This window comes from Pseudophryne corroboree, chromosome 6 (assembly GCF_028390025.1).
Source record: "Pseudophryne corroboree isolate aPseCor3 chromosome 6, aPseCor3.hap2, whole genome shotgun sequence".
In the NCBI taxonomy this organism is placed as follows: Eukaryota; Metazoa; Chordata; class Amphibia; order Anura; family Myobatrachidae; genus Pseudophryne; species Pseudophryne corroboree.
The window spans coordinates 494,619,996-494,642,913 of NC_086449.1; the positions used below are offsets into that span (position 1 = coordinate 494,619,996).

Genomic DNA, 22,918 nt, shown 5'->3' on the forward strand with positions numbered 1-22,918 from the left:
TATGGTTTTATAGCTATACATTGAACTATCTGTACTTTAAGTAGCTTAACTTTAACATATAAAACAGAAATAGTCTGTAAGAAAAAACAATGTCCCTTCTGTTTTCCTGCAGCAGTTTTTTTTTTTTAACACTAAAATTGCTTGATCATTTTAGAATACAAAACTCACTGTTGGGGTTGCATGGTTTATAATTAACAAATCCGTTGTAGCAGCTGACATTTTCCACATGAAACTCAATGCTTCAAGTATGATCACAGCAGATTATAGATAGGGGAGATGGATAAAGTATTTTATAAAGTAAGCAGTTGCCCAAAGCAAATGAGCATATAATGGTCATCTCAAAGACTGTGCTAGAGAAATGACAGGAATGGATAAGTTGCTTTGCACAATTTCTCCTCTATATCTCTCTCCAAGGTTGATGCGTGTCGCTGTATGGTGCGAAAGGGGTCAATGCCGAATTCCCAGGTCGCCTGACAAGGTAATTCAACCCGGGAATAAAGAAGAGTTATTACCGGGTCATGTGCAGTGTGCACGGGTTCCCTGGTCGATGCGATCTGGGACCCATTCCCAGTATAGGCAGAGGTGGCACAGAGATGATCTCATTTCCCAGCGCCACCTCCGCACCCACCCCCGATGTCGACGTTGTCCTTGACCCCAAGAGCAACCCAACCCGGCATATTGCCGGGTAGATAAGCCAGTGTGTAAGGGTCCAATGCTGGATCACACCCGGGAAGGACCCGTTTCCAATTCTCAGGTGCGAACGGCATTGCAATGTGAATGGGGTATTAGTGTTGGAGGGAAATGTTATTGCTGTTTACTATAAGATACTGGCTTACCTGGGTAAGGGGCTTGTTGCTTTTATAATGTAAATGTAAGATCAACAGTGATCCCTAATTCCATCCAGTTTCAGTAGACGAACCAGGACACATAAGTGAGACTGCATGGCTTAAGGTAAGTAAGGTAAGGACGGTAGCATTCAGAATTAGAATGGTGATAGTTTTAGAAAAATAAGTTATGCACCTTAGGTTCTCAGTTCTTCTCAGTTTTTAACTGTTTTTAGTATCCACACTTAAAACTGTATAAAGAGTCTATAATATGGCGAGACATCTAATTTAAACTACAGTTTGGTCTAGGCTTTGCACTTCCAATTGTTGTGTAAAAGAAAAATAAAGCAGTTGCCGATATTTAAACTTAAACATTGCATTGTCAAGCATTGTTGATTCCTCGCTGTACTGACTTGCAGAGTCCTCATCAGCAAGTCAGATTCTTCCACTACCTCATTTTTCTCCTCAGAAGAATTCAGAGTCACAACCTACTGTCATGCAACTGACTCCGACTCTTCTTACCAGATGTTATCTCATCACTTGGGGCGCTCCTGCTAAGCACTCCAATAATCATAAACATATTAATTCCGGTTAGTTGCTTGTTATCAGCTGACTCCAGTTTCTCCCTATCATATCGGGGCTATTTTTCACATGACCAGGTTCCAGTATCAGTGGCTCGGTTTCTTGATTCCTGGTTGGATTTGTGTATCAGCCATCTGGTGCACATTCTATGGTGCATACTCAAGTTCTAAGTTCATCAGTTCCTGTTCTCAGCTTCACCTGCTCCTAGTCTGTGTCTGTCTGCAATCCTGGCCAGTCTCCAAACTGCTCATCAACTCCAACTAGTAAAGCCTATGCAGTTAATCACTGCAATCCTGTGCAGTTCCCAAAGTGCTCATCATCTCCTGCTAGTAAAGCCTTTGCAGTTTTAACCACAGCAATTCAGTGCAGTATTCACACTGTTAAACATTGTCATCTTGCAAAACCTGTGCAGTTACCACTTTATACATCCCAACATGACCCATTCCTGGAAGAAAAACATGATTTCTACCTGGACTGCCCTCTTAGTGCATGATTGCAGTCACCTGTGTTGAAATACCTTTCTTAACAATCAAATAGTTCAACACAGGTGACACCAATCATATATTAAGAGGGAAGTGCAGGTAGAGAGCAGTTTGTCCCTCCCGGAATGGGTCATGTTGGCAGGTATGCCACTTGTCACGCTACTGCCATTTTTGGATCCTGATTGCAGTACCTCTGTGCTGCCAGAGATGCTGCTGTTCTCTCCTCTCATGCAGTACCTCTGGGATGTCAGAGGGGCTGCTGTCAGATAGCAGTGGTTTTGTTAGTGTTCCAGCTGGGGCTAATTAGCTGAAACACACCCTACTGTTTCGTGTGCAGCTCCCCAGCTGCAACATAAGGTTGTGTGAGGGGCTGTCTTGTGAGCTGACTGATTGGTCCAGCCTGTCTTTAAAAAGCAGTCAGCTGTCAGCCTCATTATCAGTTATACTAGCCAGTTTGGGTAGTGCTGTTATAGTTGTGCCTTCCTAGTCCTTGCCTGTATTTAGCTAGTAACCTGAATACCTTGCTTGTACCCTGAATACCTTGTTTGTTGGAATCATGTTTAACTTGCCTGTATCCAGTTGTATCAAGAATACCTTGCTTGTTTCCAGCTGAAATCCTGAATACCTTGCCTGCAATCCGGAATACCATGACTTTGCTTCGTTTGTTTCTTTTTTGCAAAGACTGACAAATACTGCAACATTATAGCTTTAAGGTGAAGTTAACCTGTTTGCGCTTATTCTCTGCTAAAGACATCAATACTACGATATTATGCCTGCATGTGAAAGTTTAACTGATACTCATTCTGCAAGATTCTGTCTACTAGCATTAACCCTGTCATTGCATCCTTGTTATTTGTCATATGCTTCTGCTGGAACCTTTGCAAAAATACAGCTTAATTGAACCAAGTAGTCTTGTTGTGTCCTCCATTCTACTCCAGCATATTTACCTGCAATTCACCTGCTGGTCATTTTTGGCAGGTGAATTACTAGCAGCACTGCTGTTCTGTGCAAATCTAGTCTACTGTCATTCCTATATACATTACCTGCATGCATCCCCTGTGTGCATTCATCCACTGCTTGCAGAGCACACATCCATTACCTGTGTGCATTGTCACTCTTAACCTACATAGTGCACGGCCAGGGCCGGACTGGCCATCTGGCACTTCTGGCAAATGCCAGAAGGGCCGATGGCCACGTGGGCCGGTCCAGCGGTCACTGAGACGCGCTGCCGCTCAGTCCGGCGGCAGCGCGTCTCAGCTGTCAGGATTGGAGAGCTGTGAAGGACGGGGGTGAGAGCGCCGGGCGCCCGCCAGCACGGCTGTGTCTGGCGCGGCGCGTATAGCGGACTTCAAAGCAGCCGCCGGTTCGTGAGCCAATCAGAGCTCGCGGACCGGCAGCCAATCAGAAGCCGCCGGTCCGCGAGCTCTGATTGGCTCACGAACCGGCGGCTGGTTTGAACGCTATACGCTGCCGCGCCAGACACAGCCGCGCTGGCGGGCGCCCGGCGCTCTCACCCCCGTCCCTCACAGCCCGGAGGAGGAGGAGCAGGAGCAGCTGCAGCAGTGCAGCAGCGGAGCAGCGGTAAGTAGCTGCAGCACTGGCTGCTGTGGGGGCAATTGTATACCTGGCACTGTGGGGGCAATTGGCTGGCACTGTGGGGCATTTGTATACCTGGCACTGTGGGGGCAATTGTTTACCTGGCACTGTGGGGGCATCTGTATACATGGCACTGTGGGGGCATCTGTATACCTTGCACTGTGGGGGCATCTGTATATCTGGCACTGTGGGGGCATTTGTATACCTGGCACTGTGGGGGCATTTGTATACCTGGCACTGTGGGGGCATTTGTATACCTGACACTGTGGGGGCATTTGTATACCTGGCACTGTGGGGGCATTTGTATACCTGGCACTGTGGGGGCATTTGTATACCTGGCACTGTGGGGGCAATTGTTTACCTGGCACTGTGGGGGCAATTGTTTACCTGGCACTGTGGGGGCATTTGTATACCTGGCACTGTGGGGGCATTTGTATACCTGGCACTGCACTATCGGGGGCATATAATGTAAATTTCGGCTCATACCGGGTGCTGTAATGTGAATTTTGGCTCATACTGTGTGGTATAATGTGAAAGGGGCAGCAGTACTAGATAGTATAAGGGGTCCTACTATTGTGGTGCATAATGCGTATAAGGGGTGTATGGTGTGGTAAACTACACTGAAGACCACGCCCCCTTTTGAGTGACCACGCCCCCTTTTCCGGAGCGATCGCGCCAAAGGCGTGCGCTTAATTACAAACCTCACATTTCCATACCCCCACTTAAAAATTTCCACTTCAACCACTGGTTGAGTATATTTTAATAGAGAATGATGTACGCCTGTATGTTGTTAGAATATTAATTATATTTGTAAGAACATAGACTAATAAGTGGGAGGAGTCAGGAATAGTAAGGGGAGGAGTCACAGAGGTGGGCCTGTGTGCTTCAAAAATGCCAGGGCCTATTTTTAGTCCCAGTCCGGCCCTGTGCACGGCCTATACCTGTGTGCGAATATCATCTATCACCGGTAGGATGTCCGCTCTCAGCAGTGCCCACAGTTAATTCACTAGCAGAGACTACTTCTGTGCACCTGATTGTAAGCTTTTCCAATAAGTGCCTGCTTCCACTGCAGGTCAGTATATCAGTGACTCTTAGCTTGGTGCCTTATCCTGATTTCCATTACTGTCCTGTTCTGATGTTCTAGATTAGCTCCTGTGTATGAGGAAGAGCATCCCAGTTCAGAACCCAAAGAAAATCCAGATCCTGACAATGCACAAGAAAGGAACTGGGGCTAAACTCTGATGCTTCCACTTTCACATCGCTATATCTTGTCGCACCCGGGACTTGTCACGGGTCCTTCCCAGGTGCGACCTAGTTGAGATCCCTTTCAGACTGGTGGCACCAACACAGCAAATTGCCGGGTTGGTGACGTCAGCGGAGGTGTGCACCAGGAGATCAGATCATCTCCAAGTGCCGCCTGTCCCTCTAACGCCGCCTCTGCTTATACTGTGAACGGGTCCTGGGTCGTATCGACCGGCAAACCCGTTCACACTGCACCGGACCCGGGAATAACCCTGCTTTATTCCCGGGTTGAAATACCAGGTCAGGTGACCCGGGAATTCCAGACTTACCCCTTTCACACCGCACATAGACCTGCATCAACCCGGCAATATACCGGGTTATTTGTGCGGTGTGAAAGGGGTTTGAGAAACAGCCAGTGAGGATTTCTTTTAAATATTTTACAGTTATCAGGAAACCCAAACCCCGCATTGAATTAGCTAGGCACAGAGCCGGCCATAGCTATAGGCAAACTAGGCAATTGCCTAGGGCATCTGGTATGCTTAGGGGCATCTGCAGCTTCTGCTGATTAAAATGATATGCGGCATGCCTATATTCTGTATGTAGCATTTCATATACATATACAGATACAGCCACAGTCTCACCCAGTATATAGGCATGCTGCATATCATTTTAATCAGCAGAATCTGCTTGTGCATCCTAGCCACATAGCAATGCAAATAAGATGCATTTTCATAAAAAAGGTGCCCGACGTTAGTATTGAGGCAAGATATTTGAGGACACATCTGTATCCAAGCAGAGGCAGAGGTCACAGTGTTAGTGGCAGTGTAAGTGCTGTGTGCATGTGAGTGGGTTGGTTGTGCAGTCATTTTCGGAATATGTGTAAGGAGCATTATGTGCATTAATAATGTGCAACATATGTGTAAAGGGCACTATGTGTGTCATTATGTGTATAAGGGCATTAATAATGTGTGGCATATGTGTAACAGGGTACTACTGTATGGGTGTCATTATGTGTATAGGGACACTAATAATGTGCAGCAAATGTGTAGGGGGCACTGTGTGTTATTATGTGTATAAGGGCATTAATAATGTGCGGCATATGTGTAAGGGACATTATGTGTAAAAGGGCATTAATAAAGATTGTCATAATGTGTAAGGCACATTATGTTTATAAGGACATTAATTATGAGTAAGGGGCATTACTGTGTGGAATTATGTGTATAAATGCATTACTAATGTGTGGCATTATGTGTATAGGGTGCTCTACTATGTGGCGTTGCGTATAGAAAGGGCACTACTGTGTCATCTAATATGAATAAAGAGCAATAGGGTGTGGTGTAATGTGAATAAGGAGTAATTCAGTGTGATGTTATGTGAATAAGGGGCTCTAATGTGATGAGTAATGTTTATAAGGTAAAGTAACACTACTGTGGGATGTAATATGAATTATGGACACTATTGCATGATCATATGTGAATAAAGTTGCAGTACTGTGTGGCGTAATTGGAATTGGGGTTACTATTGTGTGGCCATGCCCCTTGCCAGCAAAAACACACCCTTTTTGGGCTGTGCGCCAAATGTGCGAACTGTTCCTATTTAAAATATAGGGGGTACAAACACCAAAATAAGGACTGCTATGGGTGAGGGGTGATGGTGCTGGGAAAGAGGTGCAACCAGTGGTGGTGCTAGGGGGCACCAGCCAAAATCTTGCCTAGGGCATCATATTGGTCAGGGCCGGCCCTGGCTAGGCATTGCTCACAGACCACTTCATCTGGTTGTAATTTTTCTGATGATCCCCACCCAAGCACACACTGTGTTTTTAGTGAAAGAGATTGACCGACAGCAGTGGTGTATTCCACTGGCATTTGCTACAGCCGGCTGTGCATTAAGCTGGGTACACACCGATACAATCGTCAGACAGTTCTTTTGATTTCCTAACCAGTCATGAGATATCTTAAGAGTGTGTATGCACTCCGATTTTATGGGCTTCCTAATATTCATTAGAAGTAATGGCACAATACTGGAAAAATTTGAAGCGTGTACGCACTTTCAATCATTCTGGCCGAAAATTCTGCCCATGCTCCTCCAGCAGTAGCACCGCATTTTTACCTTTTCAGCAGATATGTTAGACAGCCGAGTTCCGGGTCTTGCAAGTTAGATTGTAAAGATATATACACATGAATTGGTACCTAGTGTAATTAAAAGTAAAACGGCATCTGAAGTATGACTGTAAGGGTGTACCTAGCTTAAGGCCTCCACTCCTGACTATACACTAGGAAACTTTGCATGACAGGTTAAAAAACAGTCAGGGTTAGTGCTCCCTCTAATCTTAGACCTGAAACTACTCTCTTTTTCAGAAATGACAAACAAGAACAGAGAAGAAAAGACAGCTACAGGGTACACAGTTAGTGGCGTATTATGAGAGGAGGGGGCCCATGTGCAGTCTCCATTTGGGCCCCTTCCTCTATAGATGGTAGAGCAGTGGCACTAGGGTTACTAGGAGACCCTAGAGCTGTGCCAGAATCTAGTGCGCACGCACAGGTCTTCAGGGAAATAGCGCAACGGACATTTTCCCAGTAATTTTCCTACTGCACATGCACAAATCGGTTACATGGAATGTGACCACAGCCAGCTGGGCTTTTGCTGACGCAAGTCACATCCCCTGTGACCATTCCGTCCCGCTGCGTCCTCTGTCTGTTATGGAGAAAATCCATTCTGCACATGTTCTCCTTCTTTGCCCACCCGTGGCAGTGATGTTACCTTGACCAACGACATCACTCCAGAAATGGCGTCCAAGAATGCCAAGTGAGCGTCACTCTAGGGTGCATGCTTTCAACCAAAAGTGTTAGGACTGAATGTAGTCCCCCCCCCCCCCCCCCCCCCCGAGCACTAATGTGTTGATCTTTGCATGTGCAAAGCTGTGCAGTAAGAGGGTGGTGGAGGCAATTTACACAGAGGGAAGGGGTAATGGGGGGATAATATTTTCCTAATTTGGGGATGGGTGAGAAAAAAAAATGAGGGTTTAATGTTGACGTTCCTTGCAAATTTACTTCATTTCATGCAAATGGCACAAAATTGATTTCTCAGTTAATAAAAGTAGAACTGAGTAAATTTGATATTAATATGTTTTGCAAGGAATGAAAAATGAGACATTACAACCAACCAAGGGGCAGATGTATTAACCTGTAGAAGGCATAAGGAAGTGATAAACCAGTGATATGTGCAAGGTGATAAAGGCACCAGCCAATCAGCTCCAATATGTAAATTAACAGTTAGGATCTGATTGGCTGGTGCCTTTATCACCTTGCACATATTAATGGTTTATCACTTCCTTATGCCTTCTCCGGGTTAATACATCTGCCCCCAAGTTCTCTAATTTTAATGTTTGCAACTTCAAAAATACAGGCAGACTCAACATAATCTTTTACATAAACCCCATAGTGTTTATTTGGTATGAACATACCTTTACAAACTTTGCAACAGCTGTGCTTCAAAGTGATTTGCTGTGATTGTGGACAGGCCAAGGGCAAGCATTCCGGATATTCTGTGCGTTGCATTTTATTGCTCTGCAAAGTGATGCACAACTTGTCAGACAATATACTAGTAACAGCTCAGTTATTCAAGATATTCACAGAACTCTTCTATGCAGCAGCAACAATATACACAAATGGTTAGCATTAATTTTTCTTATTCAGTAGATACATTCAGTTCTAAATAAAATGACAGTACTTATGGAAATAAACATTTGGAAAGAAAAGATCCACTGGCATCAGCTTTGTTCTTTAGATGGAACTCAGGCCTTGGACTACCATTTAGTCAAAGGCTTTTTGTAGCTTTCAGGAGCACATTATATTACAAAGTACAATTTTAGGCAATGTAAAAAATGTACAAAATGGATAGACATTATAAATCTAGTCGAACATGTGCCATAAGAAATAAATGAAGCGGAATGGTTCGTTAAGTGACTGCTACATTCATATTGCTGCAAGTGAACAGGATACTTTTTATGGACATACCAATGGTTTAGATAAGAGAAACCTGTATTTCCTGAATCTAGAAAGACTTATATTCATTGTAAAGGTAACATATGCAAATCTGATGCAGATGGTACAAAAAAAAATCCTTTCTTAATAAATAATAAAGTAGAACTGAACAGTACTGTAGTAACAATGAAATGAATATGTTTTGCAAGGAATGAAAATAAGACATTATAACCAATCTCAGTTGCTGGAATGCAATAATTAAAAAATATCGTCAAAAGAAATTTGCAGTTATATAAAGGTATTCATCATTTTTGTAATCGTGTATGCAAAAGCATTTACATGCTGTCATAGGAGCATATGGGCCTGCCAACTGGGATTTCCACTGCTGGTAGATAAACTATAAAAACACTTCATCTGCTAGTAAAATGATTGTACTTTCAAATAAATTACTCCTCCATCTGTATTTTCCTGCATTAGTGGATTTAAACCTAGAATCAGGGATTGCATTATAGCCTTTTAGCATGCTGCTTTCCTGTCTCAGTGGTTTCAACATGAGCATTAGATGATGATTGAATGGTTTTATATTTTGTGTTCATGTGAAAAACCTTTGTTTAAAGCAGAGAAATTATTCTGATTGTTCCTGATGTGCGTCACTTTTTTCTTTTTTAAAGCAGGATTTGAGCATGAAACAAAAGACACAGAATCTATTCACACAGGTATTACTACTATGGCAATTACTTCAACAGATGCTGTGTGGGAAAAGGAAAGACTGCAGCAATACACATCTATACAAGCATTTTGAAGGATAACCACTGACAGCCCTGAAGTAAACTAAGCTGGTTTACTCCACTGAACTAAACAGTCTTCACAAACATTATATATTCAAAACATACAGGCCCACATTGGCCCTCATTCCGAGTTGTTCGCTCGCTAGCTGCTTTTAGCAGCATTGCAAACGCTAGGCCGCCGCCCTCTGGGAGTGTATCTTAGCTTAGCAGAAGTGTGAACGAAAGATTAGCAGAACTGCTACTAAATAATTCTCTGCAGTTTCTGAGTAGCTCCAGACCTACTCCTAGACTGCGACCTCCTCAGTCCGTTTAGTTCCTGCTTTGACGTCACAAACACGCCCTGCGTTTGGGCAGCCACTCCCCCGTTTCTCCAGCCACTCCTGCGTTTTTACCTGGCACGCCTGCGTTTTTTAGCACACTCCCTGAAAACGGCCAGTTTCCGCCCAGAAACACCCACTTCCTATCAATCACACTACGATCACTCGAGCGATGAAAAAACGTAGCTCGAGCTTGTGTAAATCTACAAAGTTTTGTGTGAAAGTACTTAGCGCATGCACGCTAAGTACCATGCGCATGCGCATTTTTGCCGGTTTTTACTTAATCGCTGCACTGCGAAAATCGGCAGTGAGCAATCAACTCGGAATGACCACCATTGTACATTTTTTTTGTTTTGTTTCTTATTAGGGGGTTAACACTGTGTGTCTATTTTGGTGTATTTGTACAGGATGAGTTAGCATTCCGGCAATCGGGATGCCGGCGGTCAAGTGATCGACACCAAAATCCTGGCACTTTTACACCGACTGCCGACATCCCAAAGGTAAGCATCGGGGTAACGGTTAGGACCCGTGGGGTTACGGTTAGGCACTAGAGGGGGAGGGGGAGCGGATGGATCTAGATATTTTTCGCACTGCAATGTAGAAATGTACCCTATAGGGGCAGATGAGCTAGATAGGCACTTATTAACTCTGCAGTTGCTAATGGATAGTCAGTCACATAAATATGTGCCGAGTTAGTAGTACTTTTTGAACATATTGGTACAAGTTGAGTATCTCTTATCAAAAATCACACATTTTTGGTTCTCCTACTGAGATAATGACACACATATATATTATATAACTATATAATATATCTATATATAAACACATATAATATATATGTCATTATCTCAGTAGGGGACCCAAAAATGTGGGATTTTGGATAAGGGATACTCAACCTGTATAGTAATAATTTATTAAAATACACACACACACACACACACACACACACACACACACACACACACACACACACACACACACACACACACACACACACCATTACAATGTTATATTTGTTATTTATCAGGAATTGGTCACAATAAATGTAGGCGGGTATCCTATTAGCCCCGATCGTTTTTTCGGCCAATAAAAATGGCCTGAAATCGCAATGTGTGACCCATGGCCATTATCGCGGTATCCAATTAGAGGCCATATTCATCAGCTGAAAATGGACCTGCATACGCATGCTCAGTTCAGATCTGATCACCCACTGTGCGAAAACACACAGCAGCGATCAGGTCTGAATTACCCCCAATGGCTAAAAGGTTATCTGCAAATAATGCTAAACGATAATCCGTGGAGCCAAGGGACTATCCTTTAATATTTGTATTTGAGCTTATAGGCTTTGCTAATGCCTTAATACATAAAGTAAAGTTCAAAGGCTATAGGGGGCATCCCTAATGGGTTGCATTAGCGATAGGGACGACACAAGACAGACCGCCACTGATCTTTACATGTGCTAAGGGAGTTTTATATGGCAGAATCCTCTCAAGACATCTTTCACCCAAACCTATCTGCTCCAGCAGCCCCCTCACAAAGATCCAATCTACATGGTCAAAGGCCTTTTCAGCATCAGCAAACAGAGGACCATGGGTATGGAGGAACATGAGACATGATGGATGGGATTCATTAGCTTCGAGGTATTGTCCTTCGCTTCCCTCCTCGGCAATAACCCCACCTGGCCAGAGTGGTGCCAACAGCTTAGCGTACAATTTGATATCAACATAAAAATATGGGACAGCCATATGTTAGACCGACATATGAGTCATCAAAGAGTGGGTGGAAAAGATATTTCCTTTGAAATGGAGTTAAATGCTGGTAAAAGAAGAGGGAGAAGTTGGTCTACAAAATCACTTTAGTAAGAGCGCAAGAACCCACTCGTGCCAGGGCTTTTACCCACTGGCAGGGATTTTATAGCCTCACTTAGCTCTATCTTTTTTAAAGGGGAATCCAAGGCCCTCTGAACCTCCTCTGAAACACTGGGGAAACCTACTTCCTGCAGGCAACATTTAATCTCTTCTTCATTAAGGAGAAAAATATGGAGATACAGAGATATAGCGCTTCTATATGGGTTCGTTATCTCGTGTAATCTTGAGTGCAGCATGAACCCTGGCAATGGTACCCAGCCCTTGTATATAGTGTTAAATAAATTATGGATGTGGGTTCTAGCGCTCTCCAAGAAATGAAATTATAATTGAAAATTTACTGTTTAATAAGCACAACATGGTAACAATGGTTCATAAATTCCATAAATGAAAACAAAATATCAATGTGTGGTATAACACTAAAAAAATGGTTACTGTTTACATTTGCTACTATGTCACAGTTCAGAATAAGGTTAAGTTGTAGTACAGTACCAGTCTGTATATAATTATCCCAGGAGGGAATATAGTTTGTGTAATGAGGAGAACCGTGTCCTCTTTTCCGATGTTAATCAGATCTGTAATTGTGTGGTGTATGTAGCAACCGTAAGGATAGTGTTAATAGTAATTAGTCCAGAAAAAAAACAAAAACAAAGTGAACAAATGAGTTAATGGATGACATGTGATGTCCTCTCTCCGGTCCCTGGTCCATGTCCCGCTCGCTGCTATAGTTGGGACTCCCACGTCAGCGTCCTCGGTTTCTAGTGCACTGATGGAGACGCCAGGGAGCCTTCACACCTCTGGAGCCGCTAAAAGGAGACTTCTTCACTGTCCTGCTGCTAGGCGGGGCGCGTTCTTTAAATGGGATGCTGAGGTGTCCTCATTACACAAACTATATTCCCTCCTGGGATAATTATATACAGACTAGTACAGTGTCGGACTGGGCCATGAAGGGCCCACCGGGGGAATGCAGTGTTAGGGGCCCATGTTTAGGGGTGTGGCCAGTATCCAGAGGGGGTGTGGCCAGCCACCACATTGATGTACAGCACCAGATTAATAACAACAATGCACTGTAGAAAAAAACAACATAGTCCTGTCAGTATAGGGTAACATATGTGTAATGTATATACAAGTGCACAGTCTGGAACATGATTCCTAGAGTAGAAGGTGGGGGCCCACCGGGGGTTTCCCCTGTGGGCCAGTCCAACACTGGACTGGTACTACAACTTAACCTTATTCTGAACTGTGACATAGTAGCAAATGTAAACAGTAACCATTTTTTTTTGTGTTATACCGCACATTGATATTTTGTTTTCATTTATGGAATTTATGAACCATTGTTACATTGTTGTGCTTATTAAACAGTAAATTTTCAATATCAATTTCATTTCTTGGAGAGAGGTAGAACCCACATCCATAATTTATTTTCATTATGGAGAAATTGCTCACTAGTCAAGAGTATAGAAAGGTTATACAGGAGAGTGTAGAATGTTTGGAATGTCCCCAAAATATGTGTGTCCATGTGTTTCAAAGTACTGTACTGTATCATGGAGACCTTTACACTGTATATATAGGTCACCGATCTCTGATCCCTGAGAGCTGTAGCGAGTAACTTGCCCGGTTTATTCCCCCATTAGTAATATCTGTTCCTACAGTGCCCAAAGGCCCTTTTAACACTGGTGGTCATTCCGAGTTGTTCGCGCGTTGCCGATTTTCGCTATGCTGCGATTTGTCGCTAAATGCGCATGCGCATGGTACGCAGAGCGCATGCGCTAAGTTATTTAACACAAAACTTAGTAGATTTGGTGGTGTTCTTGCAACGCTTTTCAGTCACACTGCTGATCGGTGAATGATTGACAGGAAAGGGGCATTTCTGGGTGGTAACTGAGCGTTTTCCGGGAGTGTGCTAAAAAACGTAGGCGTGTCAGGAAAAAACGCGGGAGTGTCTGGAGAAATGGGGGAGTGGCTGGCTGAACGCAGGGCGTTTGTGACGTCAAACCAGGAACTAAATGGACTGAGCTGATCGCAATCTAGGAGTAGGTCTGGAGCTACTCAGAAACTGCAAATAATTATTTAGTAGCAGTTCTGCTAATCTTTCGTTTGCTATTCTGCTATGCTAAGATACACTCCCAGAGGGCGGTGGCCTAGCGTTTGCAATGCTGCTAAAAGCAGCTAGCGAGCGAACAACTCGGAATGAGGGCCACTATCATTAAGAAGATGGTTTTCAAAGATGATCTGACATAGCACCAGTGCCATTGAAAGAAAATAAGAATTTACTTACCGATAATTCTATTTCTCATAGTCCGTAGTGGATGCTGGGGACTCCGTAAGGACCATGAGGAATAGCGGCTCCGCAGGAGACTGGGCACAAAAGTAAAAGCTTTAGGACTACCTGGTGTGCACTGGCTCCTCCCCCTATGACCCTCCTCCAAGCCTCAGTTAGGATACTGTGCCCGGACGAGCGTACACAATAAGGAAGGATATTGAATCCCGGGTAAGACTCATACCAGCCACACCAATCACACCGTACAACCTGTGATCTGAACCCAGTTAACAGCATGATAACAGAGGAGCCTCTGAAAAGATGGCTCACAACAATAATAACCCGATTTTTGTAACAATAACTATGTACAAGTATTGCAGACAATCCGCACTTGGGATGGGCGCCCAGCATCCACTACGGACTATGAGAAATAGAATTATCGGTAAGTAAATTCTTATTTTCTCTAACGTCCTAAGTGGATGCTGGGGACTCCGTAAGGACCATGGGGATTATACCAAAGCTCCCAAACGGGCGGGAGAGTGCGGATGACTCTGCAGCACCGAATGAGAGAACTCCAGGTCCTCCTCAGCCAGGGTATCAAATTTGTAGAATTTAGCAAACGTGTTTGCCCCTGACCAAGTAGCTGCTCGGCAAAGTTGTAAAGCCGAGACCCCTCGGGCAGCCGCCCAAGATGAGCCCACCTTCCTTGTGGAATGGGCATTTACAGATTTTGGCTGTGGCAGGCCTGCCACAGAATGTGCAAGCTGAATTGTACTACAAATCCAGCGAGCAATAGTCTGCTTAGAAGCAGGAGCACCCAGCTTGTTGGGTGCATACAGGATAAACAGCGAGTCAGATTTTCTGACTCCAGCCGTCCTGGAAACATATATTTTCAGGGCCCTGACAACGTCTAGCAACTTGGAGTCCTCCAAGTCCCTAGTAGCCGCAGGCACCACCATAGGTTGGTTCAGGTGAAACGCTGAAACCACCTTAGGGAGAAACTGAGGACGAGTCCTCAATTCCGCCCTGTCCGAATGGAAAATCAGATAAGGGCTTTTACAGGATAAAGCCGCCAATTCTGACGCGCGCCTGGCACAGGCCAGGGCCAACAGCATGACCACTTTCCATGTGAGATATTTTAACTCCACAGATTTAAGTGGTTCAAACCAATGTGACTTTTGGAACCCAAAAAACTACATTGAGATCCCAAGGTGCCACTGGTGGCACAAAAGGAGGCTGTATATGCAGTACCCCTTTTACAAACGTCTGAACTTCAGGGACTGAAGCTAGTTCTTTTTGGAAGAAAATTGACAGGGCCGAAATTTGAACCTTAATGGACCCCAATTTCAGGCCCATAGACACTCCTGTTTGCAGGAAATGTAGTAATCGACCCATTTGAATTTCCTCCGTCGGGCCTTACTGGCCTCGCACCACACAACATATTTTCGCCAAATGCGGTGATAATGTTTTACGGTTACATCCTTCCTGGCTTTGATCAGGATAGGGATGACTTTATCCGGAATGCCTTTTTCCTTCAGGATCCGGCGTTCAACCGCCATGCCGTCAAACGCAGTCGCGGTAAGTCTTGGAACAGACAGGGTCCTTGCTGGAGCAGGTCCCTTCTTAGAGGTAGAGGCCACGGATCCTCCGTGAGCATCTCTTGAAGTTCCGGTTACCAAGTCCTTCTTGGCCAATCCGGAGCCACTAATACAGTGCTTACTCCTCTCCATCTTATAATTCTCAGTACCTTGGGTATGAGATGGCAGAGGAGGGAACACATACACTGACTGGTACCCCCATGGTGTTACCAGATCGTCTACAGCTATTGCCTGAGGGTCCCTTGACCTGGCGCAATACCTGTCGAGTTTTTCCCAACGGTTTATAATCATGTGGAAGACTTCTGGGTGAAGTCCCCACTCTCCCGGGTGGAGGTCGTATCTGCTGAGGAAGTCTGCTTCCCAGTTGTCCACTCCCGGAATGAAAACTGCTGACAGTGCTATCACATGATTTTCCGCCCAGGGAAGAATCCTTGCAGCTTCTGCCATTGCCCTCCTGCTTCTTGTGCCACCCTGTCTGTTTACGTGGGTGACTGCCGTGATGTTGTCCGACTGGATCAACCCCGGCTGACCTTGAAGCAGAGGTCTTCCTAAGCTTAGAGCATTGTAAATGGCCCTTAGCTTCAGGATATTTATGTGAAGTGATGTCTCCAGGCTTGACCATAAGCCCTGGAAATTCCTTCCCTGTGTGACTGCCCCCCCAGCCTCGCAGGCTGGCATCCGTGGTCACCAGGACCCAGTCCTGAATGCCGAATCTGCGGCCCTCTAGAAGATGAGCACACTGCAACCACCACAGGAGAGACACCCTTGTCCTTGGTGACAGGGTTATCCGCTGATGCATCTGAAGATGCGACCCGGACCATTTGTCCAGCAGGTCCCACTGGAAAGTTCTTGCGTGGAATCTGCCGAATGGGATTGCTTCGTAGGAAGCCACCATTTTTCCCAGAACCCTTTCATTGATGTACTGAGACTTGGCTCGGTTATAGGAGGTTCCCGACTAGCTCGGATAACTCCCTGACTTTCTCCTCCGGGAGAAACACCTTTTTCTGGACTGTGTCCAGGATCATCCCCTAGGAACAGAAGACGAGTCGTCGGAATCAGCTGCGATTTTGGAATATTGAGAATCCAATCGTGCTGCCGCAACACTACCTGAGATAGTGCTACACCGACCTCCAACTGTTCCCTGGATCTTACCCTTATCAGGGAATCGTCCAAGTAAGGGATAACTAAAATTCCCTTCCTTCGAAGGAGTATCATCATTTCGGCCATTACCTTGGTAAAGACCCGGGGTGCCGTGGACCATCCATACGGCAGCGTCTGAACTGATAGTGACAGTTCTGTACCACAAACCTGAGGTACCCTTGGTGAGAAAGGTAAATTGGGACATGAAGGTAAGCATCCTTGATGTCCCGAGACATCATGTAGTCCCCTTCTTCCAGGTTCGCAATCACTGCTCTGAATGACTGAATCTTGAATTTGAACCTCCGTATGTAAGTGTTCAAGATTTTAGATTTAGAATCGGTCTCACCGAGCCGTCCGGCTTCGGTACCACCACAGTGTGGAATAATACCCCGTTCCCTGTTGCAGGAGGGGTACCTTGATTATCACCTGCTGGGAATACAGCTTGTGAATGGCTTCCAAAACTGCCTCCCTGTCAGAGGGAGACATCGGTAAAGCCGACTTTAGGAAACGGTGAGGGGGAGACGTCTCGAATTCCAATTTGTACCCCTGAGATATCCCTTGAAGGATCCAGGGGTCTACTTGCGAGTGAGCCCACTGCGCGCTGAAATTCATTGAGACGGGCCCCCACCGTGCCTGATTCTGCTTGTAAAGCCCCAGCGTCATACTGAGGGCTTGGCAGAGGCAGGAGAGGGCTTCTGTTCCTGGGAACTGGCTGATTTCTGCAGCCTTTTTCCTCTCCCTCTGTCACGGGGCAGAAATGAGGAACCTTTTGCCCGCTTGCCCACGAAAAGACTGCGCCTGGTAATACGGCGTCTTCTTATGTTGAGAGGCGACCTGGGGTACAAACGTGGATTTCCCAGCTGTTGCCGTGGCCACCAGGTCTGAAAGACCGACCCCAAATAACTCCTCCCTTTAATAAGGCAATACTTCCAAATGCCGTTTGGAATCCGCATCACCTGACCACTGTCGTGTCCATAACCCTCTACTGGCAGAAATGGACAACGCACTTAGACTTGATGCCAGTCGGCCAATATTCCGCTGTGCATCACGCATATATAGAAATGCATCTTTTAAATGTTCTATAGGCAATAATATACTGTCCCTATCTAGGGTATCAATATTTTCAGTCAGGGAATCCGACCACACCAACCCAGCACTGCACATCCAGGCTGAGGCGATTGCTGGTCGCAGTATAACACCAGTATGTGTGTAAATACATTTTAGGATACCCTCCTGCTTTCTATCAGCAGGATCCTTAAGGGCGGCCATCTCAGGAGAGGGTAGAGCCCTTGTTCTTACAAGCGTGTGAGCGCTTTATCCACCCTAGGGGATGTTTCCCAACACACCCTAACCTCTGGCGGGAAAGGATATAATGCCAATAACATTTTAGAAATTATCAGTTGTTATCGGGGGAAACCCACGCATCATCACACACCTCATTTAATTTCTCAGATTCAGGAAAACTACAGGTAGTTTTTCCTCACCGAAAATAATACCCCTTTTTGGTGGTACTCGTATTATCAGAAATGTGTAAAACATTTTTCATTGCCTCAATCATGTAACGTGTGGCCCTACTGGAAGTCACATTTGTCTCTTCACCGTCGACACTGGAGTCAGTATCCGTGTCGGCGTCTATATCTGCCATCTTCCTTCCAACAGTTCATCCACTCAGGTGTCGACCCCCTAGGGGGTGACATCACTATTACAGGCAATCTGCTCCGTCTCCACATCATTTTTCTCCTCATACATGTCGACACAAATGTACCGACACACAGCACACACACAGGGAATGCTCTGATAGAGGACAGGACCCCACTAGCCCTTTGGGGAGACAGAGGGAGAGTTTGCCAGCACACACCAGAGCGCTATATATATACAGGGATAACCTTATATAAGTGTTTTTCCCCTTATAGCTGCTGTATCTTTAATACTGCGCCTAATTAGTGCCCCCCTCTCTTTTTTAACCCTTTCTGTAGTGTAGTGACTGCAGGGGAGAGCCAGGGAGCTTCCCTCCAACGGAGCTGTGAGGGAAAATGGCGCCAGTGTGCTGAGGAGATAGGCTCCGCCCCCTTCTCGGCGGCCTTATCTCCCGTTTTTCTGTGAATTCTGGCAGGGGTTAAATGCATCCATATAGCCCAGGAGCTATATGTGATGTATTTTTAGCCATCTAAGGTGTTTTTATTGCGTCTCAGGGCGCCCCCCCCCCAGCGCCCTGCACCCTCAGTGACCGGAGTGTGAAGTGTGCTGAGAGCAATGGCGCACAGCTGCGGTGCTGTGCGCTACCTTATTGAAGACAGGACGTCTTCTGCCGCCGATTTTCCGGACCTCTTCAGTCTTCTGGCTCTGTAAGGGGGCCGGCGGCGCGGCTCTGGGACCCATCCATGGCTGGGCCTGTGATCGTCCCTCTAGAGCTAATGTCCAGTAGCCTAAGAAGCCCAATCCACTCTGCACGCAGGTGAGTTCGCTTCTTCTCCCCTTAGTCCCTCGGTGCAGTGAGCCTGTTGCCAGCAGGTCTCACTGAAAATAAAAAACCTAAAACTAAACTTTTCACTAAGCAGCTCAGGAGAGCCACCTAGTGTGCACCCTTCTCGTTCGGGCACAAAAATCTAACTGAGGCTTGGAGGAGGGTCATAGGGGGAGGAGCCAGTGCACACCAGGTAGTCCTAAAGCTTTTACTTTTGTGCCCAGTCTCCTGCGGAGCCGCTATTCCCCATGGTCCTTACGGAGTCCCCAGCATCCACTTAGGACGTTAGAGAAATATAGTCAGCTACGGGCACCTCCAACTGGGATTTACAATAGGAGTCGACCATTAATTGATTATTACATTTCCAGTTCCAATGCTAGGGACCAGGGACAGGCATAGACAGTTGCTACGAGATAGGTGCATGATCAAAGTCCGTAATCTGGTCAATAGTTGTCTCCAGTAACAAATCTAGAAAATTATGGTTGAGAAAGAAGTCATTAATCCTCGAACAGAATTTTAGGGGTGCAAGTAGAAAATGCAGTCCCTCTCTGCTGAATACAAGATTTCGACTGGTTGCCTGTTGAACTAAATGGTGTCACTCCGTAATATATCTTCTTCAGTATAATAGTGTAGCCTACAGATGATTTCACATGGCTGTTCAGATTGGAGGCCTGAGACTGTATTGCTCTACACGCTCAATCAAACACAATCTGAGTGTCAAGGTCACTGTCCAAAATGTATACATTTTTTTGTAAGTGCATAACTTTTGGTGGTACAGATGGAGCCCTCCTCATCTATCCCTTTAATAGGATTAACTGAGCCAGGGCAGTCTTCATCCCCCACTGTAATGACTTTATCCCCTGCTGTATTGTTCTCTCTGTATTGTATTGCAGCTCAGAACAATAAATGAAAAAGCTTATGCTAATAAGCCTTGGTGCACCTAGGCGCAGCAGAGAAGGCTAGATGAGCGAGGCTCCATTTGTACATTTTATGGAATATTGCCCACCTGGGGGTTGTTGTGTCTCCCTCCATTATCAATATTGTCCAGATGCCGGTTAACCTCATTGGTATACTTAAGATGACAGTATGACATGTCTTGTATTTTGTTAAGGTGAATAGCAATAGTCTCCTCCATATCTTCTAGCGTTAGCACCCATTCAGCAACTTGAGCAAGATTGGTCTAGGGCAGTGCTTCTCAAACTCGGTCCTCAGGACCCCACACGGTTCATGTTTTCCATGTCACCCAGCAGCTGCACTTTGTATCACCAACTGTCACATTTTTAAAATCTACAGGTGACCTACAAAACATGGACTGTGTGGGGTCCTGAGGACCAAGTTTGAGAACCTGTGGTTTAGGGCAACCTTAATTGGGTTTGAACTGCTACATATGCATGTATTTTCTGGAGATTGGAGGTCTTGCTGAGTAAGCTTCCTGGCTGGTAGCAATTTGAGGTGGATTTAGGATTTATGCCATCTGTCCACCTGAAGATGCAGGAGAATGGGATGCAGAAGCACTCAATGGGAGTTGATCATCCTGGTCTCTGGCAGATATGTGGATATGTGGGAGAGTCGATCTGGAGAAAGCTGGTGTACCAAACAGATTCTGAAAGGTGGTTTGAGATGGGCTACTGTAGGCAGTCATTCACAGAGAGCTTCTCAGAAGAACCCCTGCAGCTGTTCCCCATTGGCTTAAATTACAACATTAATGCATTTTTTGCCAACACAAGTTATGCAGTACAGCTGCTGACGCGGTCATCTTAACTGTGAATGGGTCGGATGTGCAGCTGCATTGCGATTGTGACTAGTCGCACGTGGGAATGCCATCCTATGTACTACGAGTGTGTATACAGTACATGCGCGTGGCCCTGGCAATGATAGTCTCAACAATTGATACGTCTGTATCTTTTTTTTCTCAGAAGAGTATGTATTTTCAGAAAAGACCATTAGTCTTTTTATTGATTCTAACATAAACAAACAAAAAGAAAATGTATCCCACATGGCACATTTCATAGAGGAGAACCAAAAGCTAACATAATTTTTTTTTGTTTTATAAATACCAGAAAACAAATACTTTGTGGTTTTATTTCAACAATGATCCACAGGTGATTACCAGACAATTTCCACTAAGGGGCCATATAATTTTAAAGAGGGGACTCTCCTCTTTGATATATGGGTATAAACACCTTTACAGGTGTAATTATGGGTATGATAGGGCACAGAGCCGGCCCTAACCAATATGATGCCCTAGGCAAGACTTTGGCTGGTGCCTCCGCTAGTTCCACTCTGACCCTGTGCCCCTTTCCCAGCACCATCACCCCTCACCTATAGCAGTCCTCATTTTGGTGTTCCTACCCCCTATATTTTAAATAGGAACAGTGCGCACACAGCCCAAAAAGGAGCATGTTCTTGCTGGGAAGGGCCATGGTCACACAACAGTACCCGCAATTGAAATGACGCAACACAGTAGTGCAACTTCATTCCCATTTTATCATGCGATATTGACCCTTATTAAGGTTACATCACACAGTAGTACCACTTTACCTTATATATATTACTCCTCACAGTAGTGCCCCTTATTCACATTACATCACATTAAATTGCTCCTTATTCACATTACACAACACCATATTGCTCCTTATTCACATTAGACCACACAGTAGTGCCCTTTCTATACATTACGCAACACAGTAGAGCACCTTATACACATAATGCCACACATTAGTAATGCCTTTATACACATAATACCACACAGTAATGCTCCTTACACATATGGCACACATTATTAATGTCCTTATAAACATAACGTGCCTTACACATTATGCCAACCTTTATTAATGCCCTTCTACACATAATACCCCTTACACATATGCCGAACACTACTGCACAACCAACCCACCCGCGCACAGCACTCACATGGCCACTAACACTGTGACCTCTTACTCTGCTTAGATACAGATGTGTCCTCACACATCTTGCCTCAATACGCCATGCAGCAGGAAATGCCTGGCGTGAGTCAGCTGGCAGCTTTGCTAACGTCGGGTGCCTTTTTTGACGAAAATGCATCTTATTTACATTATTAAGTGGATAGGATGCACAAGCAGCTTTTGCTAATTAAAATGATATGCAGCATGCCTATATTCTGTGTGCGACTGTGGCTGTGTCTCCATACAAAATGCTACGTTACAGTGATTTCCAGGAATACACTGTAACGTAGCATTTCGTATGCAGATACAGCTGCAGTCACACACATAATATAGGCATGTCGCATATCATTTTAATCAGCAGAAGCTGCTTGTGCCCCTAGGCATACCAAATGCACTAGGCATTTGCCTATTTTGCCTATGCATAGGGCCAGCTCTGATAGGGCACATATTGCCCTTTAGTGCATATATAATATACAGTAAGTATGTTTTCCTTAGGGTAATATTGTCTGGTTTTCACACAAAAAAATAGCTTTTAGTGGGCCACATTATTTAAAAGTGGGGACTCCCCACTTTCAAATATGGGTGTCAACTTTGTAGCAGCTGTCATTATGGGGGTTATAGGGCATGTAGTGTCCTCCACCCCATATACAGAAAACTTACATTTTCTGTAGCGTGTTTAACATTGCTTGGAGATCACAAGTGAGCAGGCAATAGATACTAATTCACCAAACATTTTAAAGAGGGGAAACCCCGCTTTCTAAAATGGGTGCCCCTTAATTATTGTAGCCAGGTTGGATGAGATCTTCCCCCATGCCTGGACTACATTATTTTTCTGTAGTGCAGGGGGTTAATG

General features: G+C 45.0%; 1 protein-coding gene across 2 annotated transcripts in view; it reads right to left on the reverse strand.

Annotated features, from left to right (window-relative positions):
• The window catches only part of NELL2 (neural EGFL like 2), a 489,529-nt gene that overhangs the window by 169,253 nt on the left and 297,358 nt on the right, over positions 1–22,918 (reverse strand). For both annotated transcript variants that reach the window (XM_063927346.1, XM_063927345.1), the window contains one exon: positions 8,190–8,292. In XM_063927346.1, coding sequence (XP_063783416.1) covers positions 8,190–8,292 — 103 coding nt within the window. The remainder of the gene's footprint in view (positions 1–8,189; positions 8,293–22,918) is intronic.